At 38.7% G+C, this 26,554-nt stretch overlaps 2 protein-coding genes across 2 annotated transcripts; both read left to right on the top strand.

The window, feature by feature from the left end:
* The first annotated feature begins 217 nt into the window (after nucleotides 1-217).
* Nucleotides 218-3,120, top strand: il11b (interleukin 11b). Its single transcript, XM_056480536.1, has 4 exons — nucleotides 218-385; nucleotides 759-839; nucleotides 1,220-1,378; nucleotides 2,839-3,120. Exons 1-4 carry the CDS (start codon nucleotides 251-253, stop codon nucleotides 3,007-3,009), a joined length of 546 nt encoding a protein of 181 aa, XP_056336511.1. The 5' UTR covers nucleotides 218-250; the 3' UTR covers nucleotides 3,010-3,120.
* A 4,093-nt stretch (nucleotides 3,121-7,213) lies between these two features.
* si:ch211-171h4.3 (serine/threonine-protein kinase SBK1) lies at nucleotides 7,214-26,315 on the top strand. The gene is made up of 4 exons (XM_056479732.1): nucleotides 7,214-7,568; nucleotides 12,709-12,853; nucleotides 13,234-13,436; nucleotides 23,659-26,315. The coding sequence occupies exons 1-4, from the start codon at nucleotides 7,563-7,565 to the stop codon at nucleotides 24,313-24,315; spliced, it is 1,011 nt and encodes a 336-aa protein (XP_056335707.1). The 5' UTR covers nucleotides 7,214-7,562; the 3' UTR covers nucleotides 24,316-26,315.
* Nucleotides 26,316-26,554: the final 239 nt, after the last annotated feature.

The raw sequence follows: 26,554 nt of genomic DNA, 5'->3' as shown, positions 1-26,554 counted from the left end.
GCAGCAGTTATACTATACATGCTTGTGTGTGTGTGTCCAACATGGAAATTCCAGTAGGGCGAAAACCTTTGTAGCCATTACAAACCAAAAACGAGGAGCACAGATGTATGTTTTTATTGAGTAAAACAGCTGTTCGGTACACACACTGTTTTACACTTGTGTCTCTAGCAGCTGTTCCAGTGGCATTAATAGGAAATCCTTTGTTTTTGTGCTAACAGTATTGCCTGGCTCCACCTTTCCCCTTATCATCATGATGGCTTGCGTTGAGCTTTTTGACTTCATCAAAGCACGTCCTGCTAATCTAACACAAGGAAGAAAACACCTGTCGACGCTGTATCAAGACATGCGTATGCTCCTGAAATTAACATCCCAACAAATGAACGCAGTAAGAATAAGCTTGCTTTTTATGCTCATTTTAGGAGTAAATGTCATTTTGAGGGATAGTTCTCCCAAAAATTACAATAGTAACCCTTGAAGGATTCCAAGTCTTTATAAGTTTCTTTATTCTTTTGAACCGAAAAGAAGATATTTTGAAGAATGCTGGAAAGCTGTAACCATTGACATCCATAGTAGAAATCAAATACTATGGAAGTCAATGGTTACAGGTTTTTGGCTTTGCTCAAAATATCTTCTTTTGTGTTCAACGGAAGAAAGTCAAGTGAAGAGTGAGTAAATAATAACAGAGTTTTCAATTTTGGGTGAACTATTCCTTTCAACTTGCTATTTGTCTTACAAAACTCCAATTTTTATTTTTTCAGAATGAGTTGATTGACTTTGAACACTCACTATCATCCCTGCCCTCACTGAACTACAGTGTAAAAGACCTGAATTCACTCGAGGTAACACATCCACATCTCTGCCTGAAATTTAAATGAGCCCTTTTTAGATTAAAGACATCCTTCTTGCTGATAAACACATTTATCTTCTCGACCGAAATGCCATAGTGGGTCTGAAATGCAACAAACTTATAGATTTAACACTTATAGACTTGATTAATATGGAAATATGATTGGATTTTTTTCCATCGAACTATACAACAACATGATTGGCTACTACTGACTAGTCTATTTTCGCATATCAGAAGAAGACAGCTAGCCTTCAGCAAAACGTAATTTTTTTCATATCTCAGGATACTAAAAATAAAGCTGGTGAACAATATAATAACGTAGCTTGTTTTGAAAATTGTGAATTGTAACATGTGGTTCGTTTTGGCCCACAGGTGAGCAGTACCTTGGCACAGCTGTACTCTGGTCTTAAATCTTTCAAGTTCCATCTTGATTGGGTCCAGCGGAATAGCGACGAAATGGGGAATGATTACTCTAGAACAAAAAAGATTGCTCATCTTATCCAAGCCATCATCCAGAAGGTGCTCCGAGAGGTAACAACTGTGCTGTCTGTCACCTACAAATAGTAATTTATTTTTAAAATGCTTTTTATTTTTAAAAAGTCTACGGCAAAAATAATACACTCACCAGCCACTCTATTAGGTACACCTTACTAGTACCAGGTTGGACCCCCTTTTGCATTCAGAACTGTCTTAATCTTTTGTGGCATAGATTCAACGAGGTACTGGAAATATTCCTCCAAGATTTTGGTCCATATTGACATGATAGCATTATGCAGTTGCTGCAGATTTGTCAGCTGCACATCCATGATGCAAATCTCCCATTCCACAATATCCCAAAGGTGCTCTATTGGATTGAGTCTGGTGACTGTGGAGGCCATTTGAGTACAGTGAACTCATTGTCATGTTCAAGAAATCAGTCTTAGATGAATTCCGCTTTATGACATGGCGCGTTATCCTGCTGGCAGTAGTCAACTGTGGTCATAAAGGGATGAACATAGTCAGAATCAATACTCAGGTAGGCTGTGGCGTAGATGCTCAGTTGGTACTAATGGGCCCAAAGTGTGCAAAGAAAATATCCCCCACACCATTACACCACCAGCAGCAGCCTGAACTGTTGACATAAGGCAGGATGGATTCATGTTTTCAGATTGTTGATGCCAAATTCTCACCCTACCATCCGAATGTCGCAGCAAAAATCGAGACTCATCAGACCAGGCAATGTTTTTCCAATTTTCTATTGTCCAATTTTGGTGAGCCTATGCAAATTGTAGCCTCAGTTTCCTGTTCTTAGCTGACAGGAGTGACTCCCGGTGTGGTCTTCTACTGTTGTAGCCCATCTGCCTCAAGGTTGGACATGTTGTGCATTCAGAGATGCTCTTCTGCATACCTCGGTTGTAACAAGTGGTTATTTGAGTTACTGTTGCCTTTCTATGAGCTCAAACCAGTCTGGCCATTCTCCTCTGACCTCTGGCATCAACAAGGCATTTGCGCCCACAGAACTACTGCTCACTGGATATTTTCTCTTTTTTGAACCATTCTCTGTAAGCCCTAGAGATGGTTTCTGTGAAAATCCCAGTAGATCTGTTGAGTAGATCAGCAGTTTCTGAAATACTCAGACCAGCCCATCTGGCACTAACAACAAATGCCACGTTCAAAGTCACTTAAATCAGCTTCTTCCCCATTCTGATGCTCAGTTTAACTGCAGCAGATCGTGTTGACCATGTCGACATGTCTAAATGCAAGGAGTTGCTACCATGTGATTGGCTGATTATAAATTTGCATTAATGAGCAGTCGGACAGGTGTACCTAATAAAGTGGCCGGTGAGTGTATATTGTTATTTACAACACTTGAACACTTCGTGTGATTTGAGGTGACGATATAGAGGTGAAAACATAAAACAAACGAAACAGTTTAACATAATCCTGTCTGACAGATTGCGAAAATGAAATAAGTAAGCATAAAATGTGATTAAATCAAAATTTTCTTACAGCTCGGACAGACTGCACCCGAGATCGTCCATCCCACATTGCCTCCTCTGGAAACCTTCTGGCAGTTGTACCAGACCAATGCGGAGATCCATAAAAAACTGTTGATCTTCTGTGACTATTACACCAGAGCACTTGGATCCCTGAAACGCAAACACCCTTATACACCATCATAAGACACCAGTAGCAGTCAGTCAATCTTCATGGTAAAAAACAAAACAAACTTAAAGCCTCACGGTAGTATCGTTTGACTTGCCTTAACATTTGAAGGGATGGATTTTTATCCTTTTGTCAGTTTATCCAATTAACATTTCCTATGTATGTTGTTTTATATTTAATTGATAAGTTATATATGTAATATTTATTGGAGTTCTTTGTTTACAATGAAGGCTATTTTATACAGAGTAAATGATAAAAAGCACTTTATAAAAATACAGTGTTGTAAATCAGCTGCAGGCAGTTGCTAGAAATGACCAATAGGTGTCGCTATGAAACAGATTATGAGTAGAATTTAGGGGATAGTTCACCTCAAAATGTAAACATTGTCATCGTTTACTTACCCTTTACCTTTGAGTTTCTTTTTTGTATGGAAAACAAAAGAAAACCTGTAAGTATTTGTTTTTCCTACACTGAAAGTCAGCCGTTACAGGTTTTCAGCTTTGTTCATTTTCTTTTGTGTTCAACAGAAAAAAAATAAACTCATAAAGCTTTGGAACTACTTGACGATGAGTAAATATTGAATACATTTTCATTTTGGGGTGAACTGTCCCTTTAAATGTGAGTAACTTTTGTTAAATGATAGTCATTTTAGCAAGAAGTTTTGAATTAACTTGAATGGGATTTGGGTTTGTTTAAAGTTTTGACCACCGCTTAAAAAAATAAATTAAGAAACCACTTAAAATGTTTCATTTTCTATGGATTTATAGTTATGTGTTTGAGGAATACATCATTTTGTGTTTATTCTGTAAGCTACTGATGACATTTGTTATGAATTTAGAATCAAATGTTGTCATTTAGAGCTTAAATTGCATTAAAAAAATGCATTTTGATCTTCATTTTCTTCAGAAGTGTTAAGAAATCATTCAAGAAGCAAATCAAAACTCTTGCTGTTCTGACCTAAGACTAAAATGCTCTAAATGACAATATCGTTGTTTAAAGTTTTGATGAAATATAATCAGACTTTTATAGAATAAAACCAACATTACAATTTTACTCAAACCCATACCTAATAAATCCAGGTTAACTGAGTTTTAAAGTTAGATTTTTTTTGACTAGTGAATGAAGTGATTCAGTAACACAGCCTGCTTTCCAAAACCACCACATGATAAAACTGGGCATTCAATATAAATCCACTTCCAAAGTTCCATGAGGGCTAATGGATGTTATTGCTGCTGCACCTTGGGTTTGTGTGAACAGACTGAAAATACAATAGCTTTAAATGCACTCAACTGCCTTTAAACCATATTAATGCTCTGTGATTGCATGTTTAGTCAATAAAAAGCAACATAAGTGCTGTCGTATTACAGAGATGCACTGAAAAAAGGGGCCTTACAACACTTGAAGATCATAAACAAAGTCCATTCAGACTAAATGAAGCTGTCTAATTAATTGATAATCTTTCATCAATTTAATTCAGGTCAAGGAAACTACATAAAACACTCCAATCTGATTTGTATTCATATGCCCGGTGAGATGGAAGTAGAAGTTTTAATAGGGTCCTGGATGTTATTTTAAATTGCTCATACTTTTTATACATATTTATTTTTGTATTTATATCAGTTATTTAACGCCTATTTAATTGTTTTAATGTCATATTTGTGTCATTGTTACTTTGAATAAAATGTTTTTTTACATCAAACTGTTTTTTTAACTTGAATTGCGTCAGCAACAACTAAACCTTTAATAAATAAATAATTGTCACATTGCAATGTTCTGAACTGTACGAAATGAGTTATATTTGGATTTGTAAGTGTGTCATCAGTAAATAGGTTTATATATAAATTTCCCAATTGTCCCTCTCTGTCTGATTGAGCATTTGCACAGATAACTCAACTGTTCAAATTGCCAGAAATAGTGTAATCAACCATGACAGTCAGAATCTTTGTCATGATGACTATATATCAAGCTCTGTAGAATGGGAAACAGGATATGGATACGCTCACCAGCCAGTTAATTAAATGCACATTGCTAGAACTCAGTATACTTCCGGAAGAGCGTTAACAGAATGTTAATGATTCAACAAAGCGATGGAAACGTTTCCTCAGGGATTTAGATCTGTATTGATATTGGATGACAGTTGTATTGAACAAAAATAATGGCAAAAGTATTTGAAATAAATTGTTGAATAGCAATAACTGGAAAAATAGCGCATTGAATTAATAAGTGCTTGCATTTTAATGACTTAAATTAACAGGGTTTTGTTTTTGGCTCTTGAAATGTAACATAGATGTTCATTTAAGCTGTGATTATATCAACTAAAAAAAATTCACACACATTTCATACTTAAATTCAATTCAGCTTTTGAAATGACTTTTCCAGACAGGTATCTAAATTTTTTTCTTTATCATTTGTTTTCTTTGGATGTCGGCATGATGTCTAGATTTTGAGGATCTTTTGGTCTACAGGTCTCAGTCTGGCAGGTCCTCTTTAAGTGATTTCTTGATTGTGAACAGGTGCACTGCAGTAATCAGGCCTGGATGTGGCCAGAGAAATTGAACTCAGATGCCATAAACCAGAGTTAAGTTGCAGTCACACTGGGCTTTCCTCCCATAAACTTCCATTCATACGCACGCGAATGTGTCAGACCAGAAACGTAGGGTCATGCGTTAAGTTTCGCAGTTCGCTGCGGTGTAAAGTTCAAGCTTGGTGAACTCTGACCTGTGAGATCGCATCACTTGACAGCGTGAGACCAGTCGAGGATCAAAATGACCTCTCTGGACAAAAATTTAAAACATGGAGCAATCGCTTGCTTTTTTTAATGTTTAATCATCTTGTTTAATCCCGCCCCTTTTCGCAGCGCCGTACGACAGAATTTCGCACACACAAACTCAGGTGTGACCGCAGCTTCAAGTTATTTTTTAACAGGGGGCCAAACTATTTAATTTTGGATTTAGTTCCCACTTAAGAATAAAAAGTTTTATTTTAAAGGGCACCTATGGTGAAAAATCTACTTTTCAAGCTGTTTGGACAGACATATGTGTAGATATAGTGTATAGACCATCATATTGGGGTGATATAAACACACCTAGTCCTTTTCTTTCAATTTAACAACATAAAAGCGCTAAAAAAAGACCAATTGGAGCGGTTTTCAGACTGACCGCAACTTGACGTAAGAGTGCAGTCCCCCCGCCCACCGAATTGATTGACAGCTGCGTGTATTAACATGTCCCGGTAATCTCATGTATAATCATATCAACAAGACCAGACGTGTGCAAAGCAACCGGGAATAAAAGATCTGTTTAGTTCGCTACGATCATCAATCTTCATCAAATGTGATCACAATTACAGCGATTTACTTCAGATTTACTTCATCAGCACAGCCGCATGTCAGAACAATTATAAAGGAAGACGCTTCAATCCCAGTTTGTGGACGTTAAATCATGTTTATTTTGTACATTAATATAACAGATATCCATACAGCAGTGAGGATTAACCTGTATCCTGTCACATATGCGTGCAGCCTGTCACATATACGCTCTGCTGTCTGTATATATATATATATATATATATGTATATATATATATATATATATATATAAATAATTAAATTAAAAAGGGGAGGAGCTACTATGTCCCACCCTGTCTTCATGCTTCATGTTGAAATTACATCACACATCAAACAAAAATGATAAATTTATATCACTTCACGAGACTTTTAAATACTCTGACCAGCCCGTTTAGGAACAACAACCGTACAACTATCAAATCTTTTCACATCATGAATTTTGGTTTGAAATCCATCCATTTGCTCCATCATGCCTAAATGCAAAATCATTGGTAAATTAGACAAACTGAACTGTCGAATAACTGGCCAATGAGATATTTGTGCTAAAGCACAGGTTGAAAAGGCGCCAGAGTCTATCACATGACAGCCTAAAAAAGCTGAAAAGTCAGGACCTGGCACGTCCAGCAGAAAGCGAGATCTGCGGTGCAAGCGTTTTGCGTAGCGCTCTCTCACAGCTGTTGGATGTGTCATGCTCGCTCAGAGAGAAATTGATCATGCTGGCCAGAATCATAACACATTTGTCAAAGCTGTGATACGGAAAAAAACATATGAACCAGCAGGTTGTCTTCTTAGTCCATTAATCAGACTATATTAAACAGCCTTGAATGAGACACAAAATAAGACATGAGGTACAATTTGTGAGGACACTGAAGTCAGAAAAAGAACTGAAAAGGTTAAAGGTTTTACAAGTGGTGATTGATTGCCTGTTGTACAAACCATACAGAACATACTGCCTGCTATATCCAAAAGGAGGGGTTATGACAGCAAGAGCGCATATGAGTGAGTATATTAGAGGATTGGGCTGGAGAGAGAGAGTATTGAACTACGTAAGGCACAAGACACTCCGCAGATGCAAAAGTAACTGTAACCAGTAAGTTGATTTATGACTGCTTGACCTGCTGGTGCCCATCTGACCTGCAGCTTTCAGTGAGCAGAGTTTATGGACAGTCTGATCAATAGGGAACCGCACCTCTAAATTCCCTTTCAGCCTTCAGCAACAGCAAACATGACAGTAAGTCCTTCCAAATTTTGCATTCCTGTATGCTAAACTCAATCTGGGAGTATGCAACATATTGTTAAATGGAGCATTATTCTGTGGCTGATGATCATGCAGGCAATGATTATGGCTCATGTATATGACATGTTTAAAATAAAAAATTATTTAATGTATGTTATTTCACTTGAAATAATTTCTGAAATAATTTGTGTATGTAGGTTTATACCGTATCTGCATTACTGTTCCAATTTTAGGGTTGATCAGATTAATCTCATCCACACTGCCTTAATATGATAAAAGCAAAATAAAAAAAGTGCTATATTGTGAAATATTATTACAATTTAACATCTTTTGTCTTTTGGAAAATATCTACAATGTTCTTTCTTAAGTGTAAAAAGGTATGATGATACTATTTTGGGTGCTCACATTGCCAGAAAAAAATAATAACAATAACAATAATAATAATATTCATAATATTTATTATTATTATTTATTTTTTATTTTTTATTATAATTTTTTTATTGTTGTTATTGTGGTTGACCTGTTTTGACTGTTTTAAATAATGACTGTTAAAGTCATTTAAAGAATGACCATTTTAAATACTGGTTTACACTCACAGCATTGTTGTTGCATTACAAAAAAATCAAACAAACATAATCATGTTGCACTACTACACTTGATTTTGGTTTTATTGTAAAAAAACAACAACAACAAAGTAACAAGTAAATATGTTAAATGAGAATCTGTAATACTTAAAAAATGTACTTCAAAAAATAAAGATGATTTAGTTTTCATAAATGTTTTATTTTGATTAGGTTTTTAAATAAATTGGTCTTACACTTAATATTTTCAGATTTTTCATAGTATATGTATTAATTCCAGTACTTTTACCATAAACCGACATATCAACCATTTGGTAGAGGTTGATATTTTAGAAATTATGGGATGTGTTGAAAAAAATGCGTCAACTATCGACATTAGGAGTTAAGAAATGCAATCTAAACATGTTTTTTTTTTGGTGGGGTATTTAAAGGGTTAATAATAAACAAATAAATAAACAAAAATATAGAAACAAAGTTGCAATTAAGAGAAGTTATGATTGTGAGATATGAAAGCCTATTTGTCAAATATAAAGGATAAATGACAAATGATATGGAAATAAATAATAGAACGAATAACAAAGATAAAAATTAATATCATTCCTTACAACTTAAAAAATGTGACAAATTATGAATTGTAGTTAAAATAACAATGCTTAAAAAAATCCATGTTACACATAAACTCAATTATAAACTCAGATTATTTCAAATGTTAAACTTTTCTAGAACTGGATTTAATTTATTTCAAAAATACTTGTTTGTAAGCTCTTTTACAGATCTGACTTTATTTTTCACAGTTTGTATCTTGCAATTTTGCTGTTTACAAAGTCACAATTAACCCAGCAAGCACAAGACATCAACATGGCGTCAGATTGACTTTGTACACCAACGTCGGGGGCCGTTGAATTTTGTATGGAAATGAAAATTGGATTGATTCAACAATTGGAACCCAACGCCCAGTCAATTCGAATGCTATGGCTCGATTGAATGGGTGTTGAATCAGTGGTTATCAGCTGATAGATATGTACCAGTATGGGGGCCTTCTGTGCCTACTATAAGGCTCAGAAGGCTGTTATCATCCATCCACATAGTTAATCAGCTATAGATCACATACGATTGTGCCTGGTAGTTAATGAGAATTATTTATATTATTTATTAAATTTCCCATTAATTGTATTTTATTAACTTCTATCCCCACCCTGAGCCCAACCGTCACAGTAATGAAAAAAAAGATCTGGATTTTTCTCTGTTAGTATAGCTGATTAACCATGTGGATGGTTTATAACAGCCTTCTGAGCCTACCAGTAGGCGTGGAAGGCCCTTACTGGCTCATATCTATCAGCTAATAACCACTGATAACGCCCATTCAATTGAGTGATAACATTCAAAGCAGGTGCAGCATCAGGCCAATGTCGGACAGATGTTTCATTTTGGTTACTTTCCAACACAACCTAAAAACAACAAAATATCAACGTCTATTGATGTTACAGGTTGATGTTGTGTGGACGTTACCACTATGACATGTATCATACGTTGGATTTTGGTTACCATACCGGTCGAATAAATGACAGTATTTGACGTCAATATGTTTAAGATATTGGCTCGATGTTGGATTTTGGTCACTTTTCAACACAACCTAAAATTAACAAAATATCACCGTCATTTCATGTCATTATTGTCATCAAATTAACATTGTCCTTAGACGCTGGTGACCTAAATCTTACCTAATATTGATGTCTTATGACCCTGTGTGTCTGCTGGGAATTCTCAGGATAAAAGTCCAGATTGTGAGATCAGAAATATTAAGTATATGTAAAAGTGTAAAAGTGGTGACACAGTGGCTTAGTGGTTAGCACTGTCGCCTCACAGCATGAAGGTCACTGGTTCAAGTCCCAGCTGGGTCAGTTGGCATTTTTGTGTGGAGTTTGCATGTTCTATTATACTTCCTCCGGGTGCCAGTTTGCCCTACAGTACAAAGACATGCGCTATAGGTGAATTGAATAAGCGTGAATGTGAGAGGGTTTGGGTGTTTCCCTGTACTAGGTTGCAGCTAGAGGGGCATCCGCTGTGTAAAACATATGTTGGATAAGTTGGCGATTCATTCCGCTGTGGTAAAGGGACTAAACCGAAGGAAAAAGAATGAATGTAAAGTACAAAAGTGAGTGTAAACACAAGGTCAGATTGCAATCGTAAACTTATTACCTATTACCAGTTACACATCATGACATACCTGAAAAGATTTTAAGAGCATGTTATGTAACTCAGCAATTTACAACATTCACAACTAATCCTGAAGCACTTCGATGTGCTGCCAGTTGTGCTGTTCTTGACAAGGGGTTAACTAAACACAAACTGTCTGTCCTCGCACAATCAAAGCCCAACAGGTGCACTTTATCCCCTCTTATGCAACACTCTATCCCTTCTACATCAACCCGAACTGCTTTACTAAAGAGATTAACTATATCCTCCATCTAAAATCCCATAAACAACCAAAAACAGCTTCTCTATCTAAACTATGTATAATATTTGATCAGTTACCAAAACTATTAGTGAACCACAGCTGTCTTGGGACAGTTAAGATGCGTTGACAGAATACACAATCCTAAGAAGCCCCAAATCACCCTTTCGCTGTAGCGACCTTATAATAGTATGCAATGACAGACCCTCATCACACATCTCTGATCCAGCTAGATCCTATTTGCATTCAACATGGCCTTTTGTAGTACTGGTCCCCTGTTGGCAGCTATAGTGAGAACTCATATGACAAGGCAGATATCAAAAAACAAAGTATGGAAACTATTTCTGTCCACCTATTTTCATACGCTTAGAAATTGTGCACAACTGAGTTGGATAAACATTTTATTCAATAAGAAAAAGTTTGTATAAATAATAATTATTTATATAGCACTTTTCTAGACACTCAAAGCGCTTTACACAATGGGGCAATCTCCTCATCCACCACCAGTGTGCAGCATCCACCTGGATGACACGACGGCAGCCATATTGCACCAGACCTCACACCACACACGAGCTGATTGATGGAGAGGAGACAGAGTGATGAAGCCAATTATGATATGGGGATGGTTAGGAGGCCATGATGGACAGAGGCCAGTGGGCAAATTTGGCCAGGATGCCGTGGTTAAACCCCTACTCTTTTTTTGAAGGACATCCTGGGATTTTTAACGACCACAGAGAGTCAGGACCTCAGTTTAACGTCTCTTCTGAAAGAAGGCACTCACTGACAGTACAGTGTCCCCTTCTCTATACTGGGCCGTTAGGACCCACACAGACCGCAGGTTTAGCGCCCATGTTGGCCTCAATAACACCACTTCCGTCAGCAACCTAGTTTTCCCAGGGGGATCTCCCATCCAGGTACTTAGCTTAGCTTTAGTGGGTGACCATGTGAGAGTTGTAGAGAGCTAGCTGCCTGTTTGCTAAACAACAATAAAAACACATTTACCAAATAAATTCCAGCATGTGCATCAAGAACGTCATGTATGTGTAGTATGGGATTACTGGACAAACCAGCCCACACGGAAAGAACCTATATAAACAAATATGTTTTAATATAGGTTTTGATATATGTGACATACCTGTATATAAAATTGGCCGTATTCCTATATTATATGTACATACAGTATATACACCTATATGTTCTCCTATAAGTTTACCTATGTATTAGTAAAATTATTAAAATCCATAGCTGCTAGACAACATAAATAAAAGCCCATGTAGAAATTCATTCATTCATTTTCTTTTCAGCTTAGTCTCTTTATTAATCAGGGGTCGCCACAGTGGAATGAACCACCAACTTATCCAGCATATGTTTTACGCAGCGGATGCCTGTCCAGCTGCAACCCATCAATGGGAAACATCCATACGCACTCGTTCACACACAGACCAGGGGTGACCAACCCTGTTCCTGGAGATCGACCTACCTGCAGATTTCATTTGCAACCCATATCAAACACACCTGCCTGTAATTATCAAGTGCTGTTCAGGTCCTAATTAATTGGTTCAGGTGTGTTTGATTAGGGTTGGAGCTGAACTTTGCAGGAAGGTCGATCTCCAGGAACAGGGTTGAGCACCACTGCTATTGAAAATTTAGCTCACCCAATTCACCTATACCACATGTCTTTGGACTGTGGGGGAAACCAGAGCACCCGGAAAAAACCCACATGAACACATTGACTTTTGGGTTTTACAGTGTACATATAGGACTTATACAGAATGTGGATATAAAGAAGCAATACAGGAGAGCTACATATATGGCCTGTATATGCACATATATGCACCTCAATTTTGTCTATATGTGGCATAAATACACATTTATTCAGAATATATATTATCATATATGTGCATATATACTGCATATAGGCTTCATATATGTGCATATATCCTCCTATAAGTTCTTTCCATGTGGGAGTGGACTGACCACAATGTAAAATATCTGTATTTATTATATTTTGACAATTTTAACTCTAACTACATTTTGGGGTTAAACATTTGAGGTATATCCAATTGCAAACCTCACACTCTTGTTTCACTTGTTGCAGGCTGCCACAAGACTTTTGGATGAGCTGTGCCATTTAACAGTTCAGTCTCTAGAAACAATGGAGCCATTAGATCACTTCCAAGTTATTAAACTTCTTGGAGAGGGTTCATATGGCAAAGTCATGCTAGCCGTGCACAAAAAGAGAGGTAAATGATGACAGCCCTTTCATATTTTTAGTTTCCTTCAACTGATTCCATTTCTGAAAACAATACTCTATTACTATATCGACCATTTTGAGGAATGTAAACAATAACAATGGTCCTAATATTTCCTGGATTGCATTTTTCATTTCCCAAGAATGTCAAAGAATCCCAAAAAAAGTCCAAATATTGATAAACAATGTTATGACGGCTGTTTTAACATTAAAATCTGATTAAGCTGCCTCTTTTTACAGTTATAAAAAAGTTTGACAACAAGCAGGAAATGTTCATGGGCCAATGACATCGCCACATCTAAATGGTGTATACTGCATTTTTCTTTCTGTATCTGTGACTGATTATTTCTCTAAATCTGCTTTGAAATCTAGGAACCCCAATGGCCCTTAAGTTTTTCCTGCGAGACTCCACCTGTCTCCTGTCATTTCTGAGGGAGTATAATCTCTCTTTGGCCTTCTGCAAGCACCCCTCACTTACCTCAGCTATGGGTATCGCTTTCTCCACTCCCACTCACTATGTATTCGCCCAGCAGCCCTGCCTTTACGGTGACCTCTTTGATGTCATCATTCCTGAGGTTGGTAAAAGCTTGACATACGTTTCATGCATCTAAACAATGACTGTTCATGATGACTGAAATTAAACATGTCATCTGATCTGTAAAACCCATTAAATCAGGGATGTCCAAACTTGTTCCTGGAGGGCCACTGTCCTGCATTCCAAAAATGCAGAGAATGGACTAGCGTTCTTGTGAAGAGCAGTCTTGCCAAGTCACCTTAGGAGAACGAACTTGGGAGACTCCGAGAACATAATGCTTCTTCTGAGAAAAGAGATGCCGCGTTCTTCCTGATGGTCACATGACGTTTACGCATTTTTAACGGAAAATTATTGAAACATTACAGCATTCATACAACAATTTATAGTTTTTTTTCCATATTTCAATATATATATAACATGCACAAAAACCTTAAAAATATACTTTGCACAAAAGAAATAAAACAGATTTTAATACGAATTTCAGCAAATTAACACCCTTAATGTATGTCTTTAACGTTATTAAGATTTTCATGCTAATGTTTACTTAATAATAATAATAAAGATAATAGTAATAATAATAATAATAATAATAATAATAATAATAATATATTTTATTTATAATGCACTTTTCTCAGCCCCGAAACAGTAAAAAACAACAAAGCACAATAAAACAATAAAGGAACAGTGAGAATAAAAAAAGATATCAAATTAAAAACAGTCCTAAAAAGATGAGTTTTAAGTAGCTTCTTAAAACAGTCCAAGGAACCAGCATTGTTAATGTTTGTAGGAAAAACATTCCATAGTTTGGGTGCACGGTAAGAGAATGCCCTGCCTCCAGAGATGTGTACTAGAGACTCAGACTTGAATAAAAGTACAAGTGCTCTATCAAAAAAGGCACTTAAGTATAAGTTGAAGTGCACTTTAAGCACCATACTTAAGTGAAAGTACTTAAGTAAGCACCATACTTAAGTGAAAGTTAAGTATTGCAAGTAGTTTATTTTAAATTTTACTACTCAAATACTGAAAGTAAAAGTACAGGTATTGTGATATGTAATTATGCTAACATGGACTCTAAATAGTGCCATGAGTGGTCTTCTTCCTCATTGCCACAAACAGCTGAAAGTGCAGGAGTTGAAGGTGGAATTTCTGGGTTTTCCATGTCGAAAACAAACTAAAGTGCTCTTAATGCAGGTAGGCAGCGCTGTCTTCTTTGATCGTCTGAATGATGACGAGCCAGCATCTTCAAACCTGTGACACAGCCATCTGCTGCCCTGGCAGTGATAATGTGGGTTTGGAATGATTCGTAAGATTTTTATAATTGTAACGAGTAACTATGCAGCACATAAAAAAATCTATCGGAGTAAAAGTATTAAACTCCTCGAAAATATGTACTGAAGTAAAAGTGGAAGAAGGAGAATAAAACAATACTCCAGTAGAGTACAGATACAGCCTTTTAGTACTTAAGTACAGTAGTGAAATAGTTATACTTCATTACTATACATCTCTGCCTACCTCCCATGGTGCTGAGTTTACAACGAGGCTGAAACAGTGTAGGGCCCGAAGCAGAGCGTAAAAAACAGAGAGAAGCAAAAGAAATAGATATCAAATCACAAATGTAACCAGGAGCAGAACCATGAACCGCTTTATATGTTAAAATCGATGTCTTACAATCAATATGAGACCTATGAGATGGTGATAAGACAGACCAATAAACCATTAATGCGAATTTACTATACCTCTTGTTGTTAGAAGGAGTGCCAATCAATAAAACCTTGGTTATAGAACTATTCAGTTTAAGATAATTATGTCGCATCCAGGCTTTAATTTCAACTAAACAAGCATTAAGCGACTTGTTTGGATTACTTCCACCGTCTAATTTAGGAAAACTCCTGAGATAAACAAGTTATATCTCTGAACTTGAATAATAAATCTGTATAAAATGCTGTGCTTCCCACCTTCTTTATTCAGCAGCAATGACTTCTGGGATGTCTAGAGCGAGTTCGGTGCTCAAGTTTGCATCGGTGCATCCTTAAAACCAAGAACACATCTGGGAACTCTTACGTGTCATCCGTTCTTGCAGAGTTTTGGAATTGAACTTTGGCGGTTGATTATGATGTTACATGAGAACGTGAAGACGCAAGATCACTGAAGAATGCATATTGAGAAACAGCCAATAAGTCTGTTTACATGGACACCAATACTCCTATTTTAATGCGATTAAGACCATTGTCTGATTAAGAGTCTATCATGTAAACAGAGATTTTTGATGACCTTATATTTTGACTAAAGTCATAATCTAACTAAACAGGAATCGAATTAAGACACGTGGAGAATTACTGTTTTAGTCACATTATTGAAGTGCAGCACAGATTTGTAAACAGCTTAATCAAATTATTACCGTTTTGTATTACTTTTCGCTACATTTTGCAACAGGATGCACAAAAGGAAGTTGTTAGGCTTTGAACAACAAACAAATGAGAATGGCTTCAAGCAAAAACACACATTTTTGATGCGAGCGGGAAATTCTGGAGGAAATGGACATTATTTTTTTGTTATTTTATTATTTTTATAATTATTTTTAAACATTATTTTTAATAATAATTATTAATTATTTTTAATAATAATTTTTAATTTTTAATAATAATTATTTTTAAACATTATTTTTTGTCCAAATGGACAAATGGACATTTTTTTTTTTTTTTTTTTGACGGCAAGATGGCGGCGCGTTCAGTTCGCGAAGCCCAGCGTCTCTCCAGTTTCTGCAATTTTGCGGTATTATTCCTGCTCATTTCGGGTCTGTTCGTACAGAACAGCAGTGCCTTTACATCGTACACCCGACAGGACATCTTGGATATTGGTTTGTGCACTCCGGACAGTTTTATTAACAATCTTCGACTCATCCCTGAGATCGCCAGAACACCCGGGCCTCACAGCCCTACACGGCCGGGCGGAAGTGCTCGAAGGCGGCGCAGAGAACGTAAACAAAGACGGGGGAAGCGCGGCGGGCTAAGAGCTAAGCTAAAGCTAACACCACACCGGCTCTCTTTACCCAGCATCTTTCTCGCCAATGTACGGTCACTGGTGAACAAAATGGATGAGATTCGACTGCGCATCAACCACAGCAAAAGATTATGGAACTGTAATGTCATGATTTTCACAGAAACATGGCTAAACAGCGGGATACCAGACAACGCTATATCGCTAACGGAGCATCAAACATTCCGAGCAGACAGAACGGCGGATGACTCCGGTAAGACCAGAGGCGGAGGATTATGCATTTATATTAACAAAGCTTGGTGCACAAACTCTGTCGTCGTTGGGAGACATTGCTCTGTTAACCTGGAATTTCTAATGGTTAAATGTAGACCGTTTTATCTGCCACGGGAGTTCACCTCCACCATAATAACTGCTGCTTATATCCCTCCCGACGCTGATGCCAAGCTTGCTATGAATGAACTTGCATGCAGCCATCAGCAAACAACAGACTGCTCACCCGGAGGCTGCTTTTATTGTTGCGGGGGATTTTAATCACTCAAACTTAAAGACAGTGCTCCCCAAATTCCATCAGAACATTTTCTGCCACACAAGGGGAAACAAAACTTTAGACCAAGTTTACACAAACATGGCTGAAGCATATGCTGTGACCCCCCCTCCCCCACTTGGGTCAATCAGATCACCTTTGTTTGTTTCTCACCCCCAAATACTCACCCATCGTCAACCGTGTGAAGCCATCAGTAAGGACCATCAAAGTGTGGCCAGCGGGGGTGGACTCCACACTCCAGGACAGGTTTGAACACACAGACTGGAGTATGTTTGCTTCCCAGGCCACATGTGGCTCTCACACAGACATTGACAGTTACACTTCCTCTGTTCTGGAATATATCAACACCACCATAGACAGTGTTACAACCCAGAAACAGATCACCACATACCCAAATCAAAAGCCATGGATGAACAAGGAGGTGCGCCTCCTGCTGAAGGCACGCAACACTGCATTCAGATCAGGGGATGCACAGGCCTACAGCACTTCCAGGGCTAATCTGAAGAGGGGCATCAAAAAGGCCAAGCACTGCTACAAGCTAAAGCTAGAGGAGCACTTTTCCAACTCTGATCCTCGGCGCATGTGGCAGGGCATCCAGGCCATCAGCAACTACAAACCCAGCCAGTCCACCCCCACAGCCACAAATGTCTCCTTCCTGAACGAGCTAAATGACTTTTATGCCCGCTTTGAAAGAGACAATACAGAACCCTACACCAGGAACACTACCTCAACCGACCACTCACCTATCACACTCACCTCCTCAGAAGTCTACACCGCACTGAGTCGGATCAATGTGCGTAAGGCTGCTGGACCAGACGGTATCCCTGGGCGCGTCCTCAAAGCATGTGCAGAACAGCTCACTGGGGTATTCACAGACATTTTCAACCTGTCACTTAACCTAGCAACTGTGCCAACATGCTTTAAAACCACCTCTATTGTGCCGGTGCCCAAACACTCCAGCCCAACATGCCTGAATGACTACCGCCCTGTAGCACTCACACCCATCATCATGAAGTGCTTTGAGCGGTTGGTCCTGGCACATCTGAAAGACTCTCTGCCATCCACACTGGACCCACATCAGTTTGCCTACCGTGGCAACAGGAGCACAGAAGATGCCGTCTCCATAGCACTGCACTCTGTACTCACACACCTGGACAATAAAAACACTTATGCACGAATGCTGTTTGTTGACTTCAGCTCAGCATTCAACACTGTCATACCCTCTAAGTTACTGATCAAACTCAGAGACCTGGATATCAACACGTCTCTCTGCAACTGGGTTATGGACTTTCTGACTAACAGACCTCAGAATGTTAGATCAGGCCACATCTGCTCCACCACCATCACACTCAACACTGGTGTACCACAGGGCTGCGTGCTGAGCCCCTTCCTCTACTCCCTTTTTACCATCGACTGTAGGCCTGTGAACAGATCCAACACCATCATCAAATTTGCAGATGACACCACAGTGATTGGTCTAATCAGCAATAATGATGAGACTGCCTACAGGGAGGAGATACAGCATCTGGCCACTTGGTGCACCGACAATAATCTGCTCCTTAACACCAGCAAGACCAAGGAGCTCATTGTGGACTTCAGGAAGGGACGAACAGGCTCGCATGATCCCATCCACATTAATGGGATGGCCGTTGAGCCTGTCTCATCCTTCAAGTTCCTGGGGACCCACATCTCAAAGGACCTTTCCTGGACCACTAACACCTTCAGCCTGGTCAAGAAGGCTCATCAGCGCCTATTCTTCTTGAGGCAACTTAAGAAGAACCAGCTTTCATCAGCCGTCCTGGTGAACTTCTACCGCTGCACAATAGAAAGCATCCTGACCAACTGCGTCACAGTCTGGTATGGAAGCTGCTCTGTTGCTGAGCGTAAGGCACTGCAGCGGGTGGTGAAAACTGCCCAACGCATCACAGGGACTACACTGCCAGCCATTGAGGACATCCAGAAGAAACACTGTCTGCGCCGAGCACGCAGTATTCTTAAGGACACCTCTCACCCTGCTCACAGACTGTTCTCTCTCCTGCCTTCCGGCAGGCGCTTCAGGCTCCCCCGGACAAAAACCAGCAGACTGAGGAACAGCTTTTTCCCCAGAGCTGTCTCCCTTTTGAACTCTGCCCCTCACTGACTCTTTTGCCCCCCCAATACACCCCCCACACTCCTCTAACTTATACTCCTCACAATCACTGCACTATTTAACATTTGCACATTTAAAGTTTGCACATATTCATTGCACTGATTCATTTACTTGAACTGGACATACCCACAGCACATGGACATTTGTAATTTGTAATTATGTTTATCTATCTGCCACTCCTGATTATTAATAGCATCATGTACATATATTCATTTATGCAAATCTCTGTTCATAGCTAATACAACCTGTATATAATGTTGATAGTACATCCATCTGTAAATATCACCATAGTTTTTCTATAACTGCACTTTATAACTTATACCTGTATCCTGCACTTGCTGCTATTGCACTGCTGGTTAGACCTAAACTGCATTTCGTTGCCTTGTACTTGTACATGTGTAATGACAATAAAGTTGAATCTAATCTAATCTAAAAAATCTAATCTAATTATGAAGTACCTCCAAGTATTACGCGGGGGGCATGCATGGAAAGTTAGTGAATGAAATATCAGAGGGGCTCTGTTGCTTGAGAATTTGTATCCGCCATTGTCTGTTTGCATGCATAGTGTGAGAAATGAACTGCAGTTGAACTTGCCGCAAAATTAAAAACGAAATGCCCAAAATCACACATGGCGCCATGATGAACACGAACTGTTGCTGGGTGAAATGCCGGGGGAAACTAGCGTGGACATAATTTTGTTAATTGAACTATGTACTATAACATGTTAAATGGGAACATTAAAGAATCATTCAAAAAGCAACTCACGTAGACACCTTAATCATATTATTGTCTTATTCAGATTACAGTAAAAAATTAGATTGTAGACTGATGTACATAAAAACATAGTCAATGAAATCTTTAAGGCCTGTTCACACTGTAGCAGCATTTTTGCTTCAAGCCACTATCATGGTAAGGATAAACAATGACGCGTGAGTCCGTTGTGAATCCTTTTCTCATCGTTTATTTTTATCACATCTTGTGCCATCAAATCAGTGAAATAGCTCTATTGCTCCTCAGTAGCACCTGTCACCACATACAAACTCACGGTTTGAAAATTGTTCCCTCTTCCCTTCCTGCCCCACCTACTACCTGGCTGCCTTAAATCTTGATTTCAACAGAATAAAAGTCTTCATTCACAAAATCAAAACAATAAAGCAAATACTCCAACATGAATTCAATAATTATCAAATTTAAACTTAATAGTAATAACAATAATCATATCATCCAATCAGCCTATTTAATCCAAACATAATAATAATAAAAGAAATGGCTCCAACACACACATACACAAGTATTTTCAAATCTGGACTTTTTTCTACATGGTTTGGCCATTAGTCCACACAAAAATGCAGTATCATGTGACAGAAATGAAACTTTCTGATAAGAGCCAGGGTGAAGATTTTCAGAAGCTCCTTTAATAGTGTGATCATGCGGCCCCTAAAACCACTTTTTGCCTAATTATGCCACAGACATGCACAGTCCAACATCCCTAGTTAAAGTATACATTCAACACAAATCTAAATGTCTAACATCCTTAGCTTGGTTAGGAGCATTTGCGGACTGGAATTGGATATAAACAAAGCATATCAGAGGATGTGATGGTCATGGAGGAGCGGAGAGCATGAGATTCCTGAAAGACCACAGTGACAGATGAGTCTTCAAATTGATCTCGTGGGCCAGCCTGTACACCCATCGGTGACGTACAGTATTCACACCTGCAGCATCTCCACGTACAGTGTTCTCCAGCCTTCTTCACCTACACTCTCAGAAATAAAGGTATGTGAGCTGCCACTGGAGTGGTACCTTTTTAAAAGGTCCATATTGATACCTTAAGGTTACATATTTGTACCTAAAAAGTACAAAAGTGTTATTCTTAAAATCTGTAGGTACTAATATATACTTTTGAGGTACCAAAGTACAAATGTGTACCTTTTGAAAAGGTACCACCTCAGTGCCAGCTCACATACCTCTATTTCTGAGAGTGTAGGCTGCAGCTCCGCACAGGAAGTTTGGCTAGATGAGGAATGGTCGTGCCCAGTTGAGCCTGATTTCTCTCAAGGTTTTTTTCCTTCACTTTTGTCAATTAGTGAATTGTGTTCCTTGCCACTGGCTTGCTTAGTTTGGGACTTGTGGAGCTGCACATCGATGGATTTGCTCTTCAGTGTTTGTACTTCCAGCAATGAAATTTAACCACACTGAAATGAACTAAACTGAACTTAAATTATGAAAACTGGACTGACACAGTCTCAATTTACTAGAACTTCTATGTTAAGCTGCTTTGACAAAATCTACATGGTAAAAGCGCTATAGAAATCAACATGAATTGAATTAAATTGAATCTCCAGGAACAGGTCTGCAAACCTCAACTCAAACTGCGGTCAAACTAGACCAAGGGTGCCAAAGCTTGGGCCTGGAGAACCAATGTCCTGCAGAGTTTAGCTCTGTGTTGAAGCAAGTTGGAGCTAATCTCTGCATCACGTTGGCTCCTGTAGTACCCCTGTACAAGATTTTCATCCCCTATTTCACTGCATAGCTAAGTTTAACTTTGGTAAACTCTGACCTACAAATTTACCTTGCATATATGTGTGATACCAAAAGAAGATCAATAGATGACCTTTCTAATTTGTAAATATGGGTTAATCAGTCATTTTATCAGTATTGCATCAACCTGTTTCATTCAAATTAAATTCCCATGCTCAAAGTCTAGTGCAGAGGTCATCAACCCTGTTCCTGGAGAGCTACAGTTCCTTTCAGCAGAGTTCAGCTCCAACACTGATCAAACACACCTGAGCCAATTAAGTAGGACCTGAAGCGCGCTTGACAATTACAGATAGATGTGTTTGGTCAAGCTTGCAACTGAAATCTGCTCTCCAGGAATAGGGTTGGTGACCCCTGGTCTAGTGTGACAGTGTCTTTAATCCAAAGGTGTCAAACTAAGTACTTGGAGGGCTGCAGTTCTGCAGAGTTTAGCTTTAATTCAATTTAATTCATGTTTACTTATATAGCATTTTTACAATGTAGATTGAGTCAAAGCAGCTTAAAGGGCCATGAAAACCCCCACTTCCAGATCAAGTCTACCTCAGAATTTTTTCAAAAACTGCATCCTAATGGGCGTGGAGCTCTGCTACCAGAGGCAGGATTGGGTGTGGCCAGCAGAGCAGGGGAGAAGGAGGGGAGCGAACAACTGTTGTCAGTCGGCTCACAAAATGAGACCAAAACCATAAGGTGATGCATGATTTTATAGTTTACAAAGTTCAAATGCAAAGAAATACACAGTAATTTAATGCCCTGCTACATTTGTTATTCATAATTTTATATACACACAACCACAATTTATATAATTGTAAAGATAATCGTGTTTATATAAACACTAAATGAGGACTTCTCCCTCAATTCCTGGGTCTGAATGCAGACTCAGTGCAGGAGGTCTCTTGCCCTGTCTATTTCAACTATTAGCCCTGCTGGTAATCTGGAGGATTTAGGCGAACACAGCAGCACGGCGATGTGTCTAAATGTGAACGAACTCCACTGATAAAAGACAAAGTCTGCCATTCTTCAATTCTCATACTGCTCTCCCGACAAAAACGCTTGCTGCACACAAACAGCTTTGCTGTATCAGCCCTGACAGGATCGCGGGGAAAAACACGCAACAAACCCCGTGGATCATGGAAACAAACACATACAACCCTCCATGAACGGCTAAATACTGTGTGCTGTGGGTCCGTGGACGCGGTCTCACCAAGTCATCAACATAGGGTCACACAGCTTGGCACTGGCAGGTCTGCCTTGTTTTCGTAAAGCATGTGCAGTCATGAATAATTAAGAAGCAAGGTCTTCTCATAGGATAAGAAAACTCTGCTATAAATAATAATGAGAAACCGACGCATCATCACTTCACTTGCTGTTTTAATTTTAAAATAATTTTAAACCCAGAAGATGAACTTAGCTGACAAAAGCTCAAAATTATCCAGTTTACCCCACAATTAAAGTTTACAGGTACTAACATTGTCTTAAGTGATGCTTAACACACACAAATCTGTTAAAATCTCAAAAAAAGTACTCAAGTGTTTCTTGAATCTTGTGTGAATCTTGAATGTGTCAGTCCAATTTTCAGAGTTTAAATTCAGTTTAGTTCAGTTAAGTGTGGTTTAAATTTCACTGCTGAAAGTCCAATCACTGAAGAGCAAGTCCATCAATATGCAGCTCAACAAGTCCCAAACCAAGCAAGCCAGTGGCAACAGTGGCGAGGAACAAACTTCACCAATTGACAAAGTGAAGGAAAAAAACCTTGAAGGAAACCAGGCTTCCCAATTCTCTAGGCTAACTCCAATTAAAGACACCTGATCAAACTAATTAAGTCCTTCAAGTTTGTTTGAAACATAGACGCAAGTGTGTTGAAGCAGGGTTGGAACTAATCTCTGAGCCGTGGCCCTCCACGAACTGAGTTTGTCATCACTGCTTTAATCCATTAAAGTCTGAAGTACTTAAAAAAGGGATGTCCATTCCTACTGCACAGCAAAGCTCAAATTGGACACCCCTTTCTTAAGTGCATTCTTGATTTCTTGATTGCAGGTTGGTCTGAAAGAGAACCGTGCCCAGGGAGTGGCTTCTCAGATCAGCAGTGCCCTCTCTCACCTCCATTCCCTTGGCTTTGTCCATCGTGATGTCAAGCCAGAGAACATCTTTCTATGTGATCGAGACTGCCGCTGGGTCAAGCTGGGTGATTTTGGCATGGTGAAAGCTGCAGGAAATAGAGTCCCATGTGTGTGGTACAGCTCCCCATACTGCACACCTGAGGCCGAGATAGCAAGGAAAAAGGTGGAAAGCAATTCAGGTGACACAGGTGTGGATGACAATGGGAACAACCCAAATGTGGACTTTGGCAAGACCCAAAGGATTTTGGTGTCTGTGGATCCCAGTACAGACAGCTGGGCCTTGGGCATTTTAATCTATGCCATGCTAATGGGGAGCCTTCCATGGTCTGAGACTGTTTCAGATAACCTTGCATATAAAGGCTATCTACAGTGGAGCAAATGGGAAAGTTCTGCATCAGAAGATCAATCCGAGGACCTCTATCAGTTGGCACCACAGTTTGGGGCATTCACTCCTCTTGTGACCTGTCTTTTTAGGTCCCTGCTCCATCCACTCTCCAGGCTTCGTGGCAGGCCAGATGAGGTGGAAAAGTACCTAGGAGGAGCTTGGCTACTGGAAAAGGATGTCAGTGGGTGATACATCAAAGAAAGGACAAGTCTGAGATCAGTAGATTGTTGTTATTGGGTCATTCCCTCTTTAGTGTGAAGAATGGTGATCACTACTTAGAAGAGGCTCCAGTGGTAACACACATGAACTCTACAGAGGAGGAGTCAAGGTTTATAGGGATACCAAAAACTTGGGCCTCAATCCACAGTCCGGCAACATTACTGCACTCCAAAACAATGTGCAATGAGTGTAAGGCGACACTGGAATCTTTACCAGAAATATTAGAGTGGTGGCTTCACATCGGAAGGCATCTTAATAACATCTGTGTTTATAAGACTAAATAAATACTGCCAGCCATCTTCACTTTCCAAAGTCGTTTGGCAATTTCAACAGTTCAGCTGTACCAACTTGATAGTGCCTAAATCAGGTCACTTAGCTGACATCATGAGCAGTTCTTTTTTATTTTCATGTGAACATAACTTTCTAAACAACTAATGAATCTACTGAAAATGAACAGCAGTGTTATCGAATCACACCAGTACTATTTGGGAGTTTTAAAAAACAGCCAAAGGTTTCCATAGTACACTTAAAATGCCGCTTGTTCAAACTACTTATTTAAAATTAGCTGAAACCACACAATTCTTTTGTTTTTTTGGGACAACTTATTGTCTTATTGGGACACCCACCTTGCAGGAGGTGATTGTCTTCAGAAACATTTTTTTTGTTGTGCTGGTTTATAGTCTCTTTACATTCCAATAGTACTGATTAAAGTAAACAATGTATTTATATCTATTTTTATATTCTGGGTAAGGCATAAAACTAAAAAATGTTCATCCAATTAAATATATTCGGGGCGATAATTCACAAAATTCTGATAAGTAGCCCAAACTGTCTGTCAGCAAATGTAAATTTAAACAACTGCGCACCCTTTCATACAGATCCGCCAATGCGCATTCACGCGGGCCACGGTCACATGTGACAGCACTAAAAACATGCTGAATCAAAACTTTTTAAAATCCTGAATCAATATTGGAGTTACTTTTGCACGCTGGAGGAAGGATGACACCATGGCTGAAGTATTTCTTTTAGACAGGTTATGTTATGTTTTAAAACTATTTTTGTCACACAAAGCTTGTGTAGATTTTGTTGTTATGAATGGGTTATATGCACAGAAGTGTTGTTCAGCCACTGAAATCTTCTAGCGAAGTTTCATTAGGACCTTTTACATCATCGATAATGTAGATTTTTATTTAGTTTAACAACAAAACATTGATAAATAGCGCTATTCTGCCTAGCCTGCTACTGAGGTGAACTTGGTTTTTCACATTGGATCATTTTTGAACAATGACGACCTGTGACGGGCCCCCGTGGTAAATAGCATGCAAGTAGGGCTTAGTAATAACAGTAAATCAATAGTCACTTTGAGACAAAGTGTGTGAGGGAGTGAGACTGAGGAGTGAGATTGATGAGAGAGTGATGACAAACGTGCCAGATATAATACAGTTTTTTATTCAGAATTGTAGTATTATAAAGTACTATATGTTTTTCTAACTGGCAAATGACATGATCTAGTGGGTCTCTGTCATCTTTATCGTGCGTGATTTCAGGAGGCATGGCTTTGGACGACAGTGGAGGGATTGTATTTGAAAGATACTAAGCTAACCAGTTAGCATTTAGGCAGATCACCTACTGCACCTTTAATGTTTTATGTTTCAACTACTTAAATTTGTAAAAACTATGAAGTTAACTTAATCGATTTGTGTTGTGACAACATGGAGGAATTGTGTGGAACCCTGCACTTTTTAAAATTTAGGAACAAAAAAAATAAATAATGGAAGCCAGTGGCTGTTTTTTCCAGTATTCTTCAGTATATCTCTCTTTGTGTTCAGAAGAAGAAAGAATCTCAAGATTTAGGATCAAGTGAAGGGAAAATTATGGAATTAATCAAGCACATTACCTAGTAAATTACCAATAAATAAAAACTAATATAGTAAAAACTAATAAATAAATAAATCATGCCTATGATTCAATATTTTTTCTTGCATGATCATGTCCAAAATTTCCTGGTGTATCTTTAATTCCCCTAGGGGTTCATGATGGAACTGCAGGGAGTTAAAAATGAAATTATGTAAATTACTTCATTAATTGTCCTTTTCAGAGGTCACCACAGCAGAATGAACTGCTGACTATTCCAGCATATGTTTTATGCTGTGGAGACCCTTCCAGCCGCAACCCAGTATTGGGAAACAACCATCCACACTCATTCACA

The sequence above is a fragment of the Danio aesculapii genome, chromosome 19 (genome assembly GCF_903798145.1).
Source record: "Danio aesculapii chromosome 19, fDanAes4.1, whole genome shotgun sequence".
Taxonomy (NCBI): domain Eukaryota; kingdom Metazoa; phylum Chordata; class Actinopteri; order Cypriniformes; family Danionidae; genus Danio; species Danio aesculapii.
Note: the sequence above shows the minus strand (reverse complement) of the source record. Positions and strands in the feature narration are given on the sequence as shown.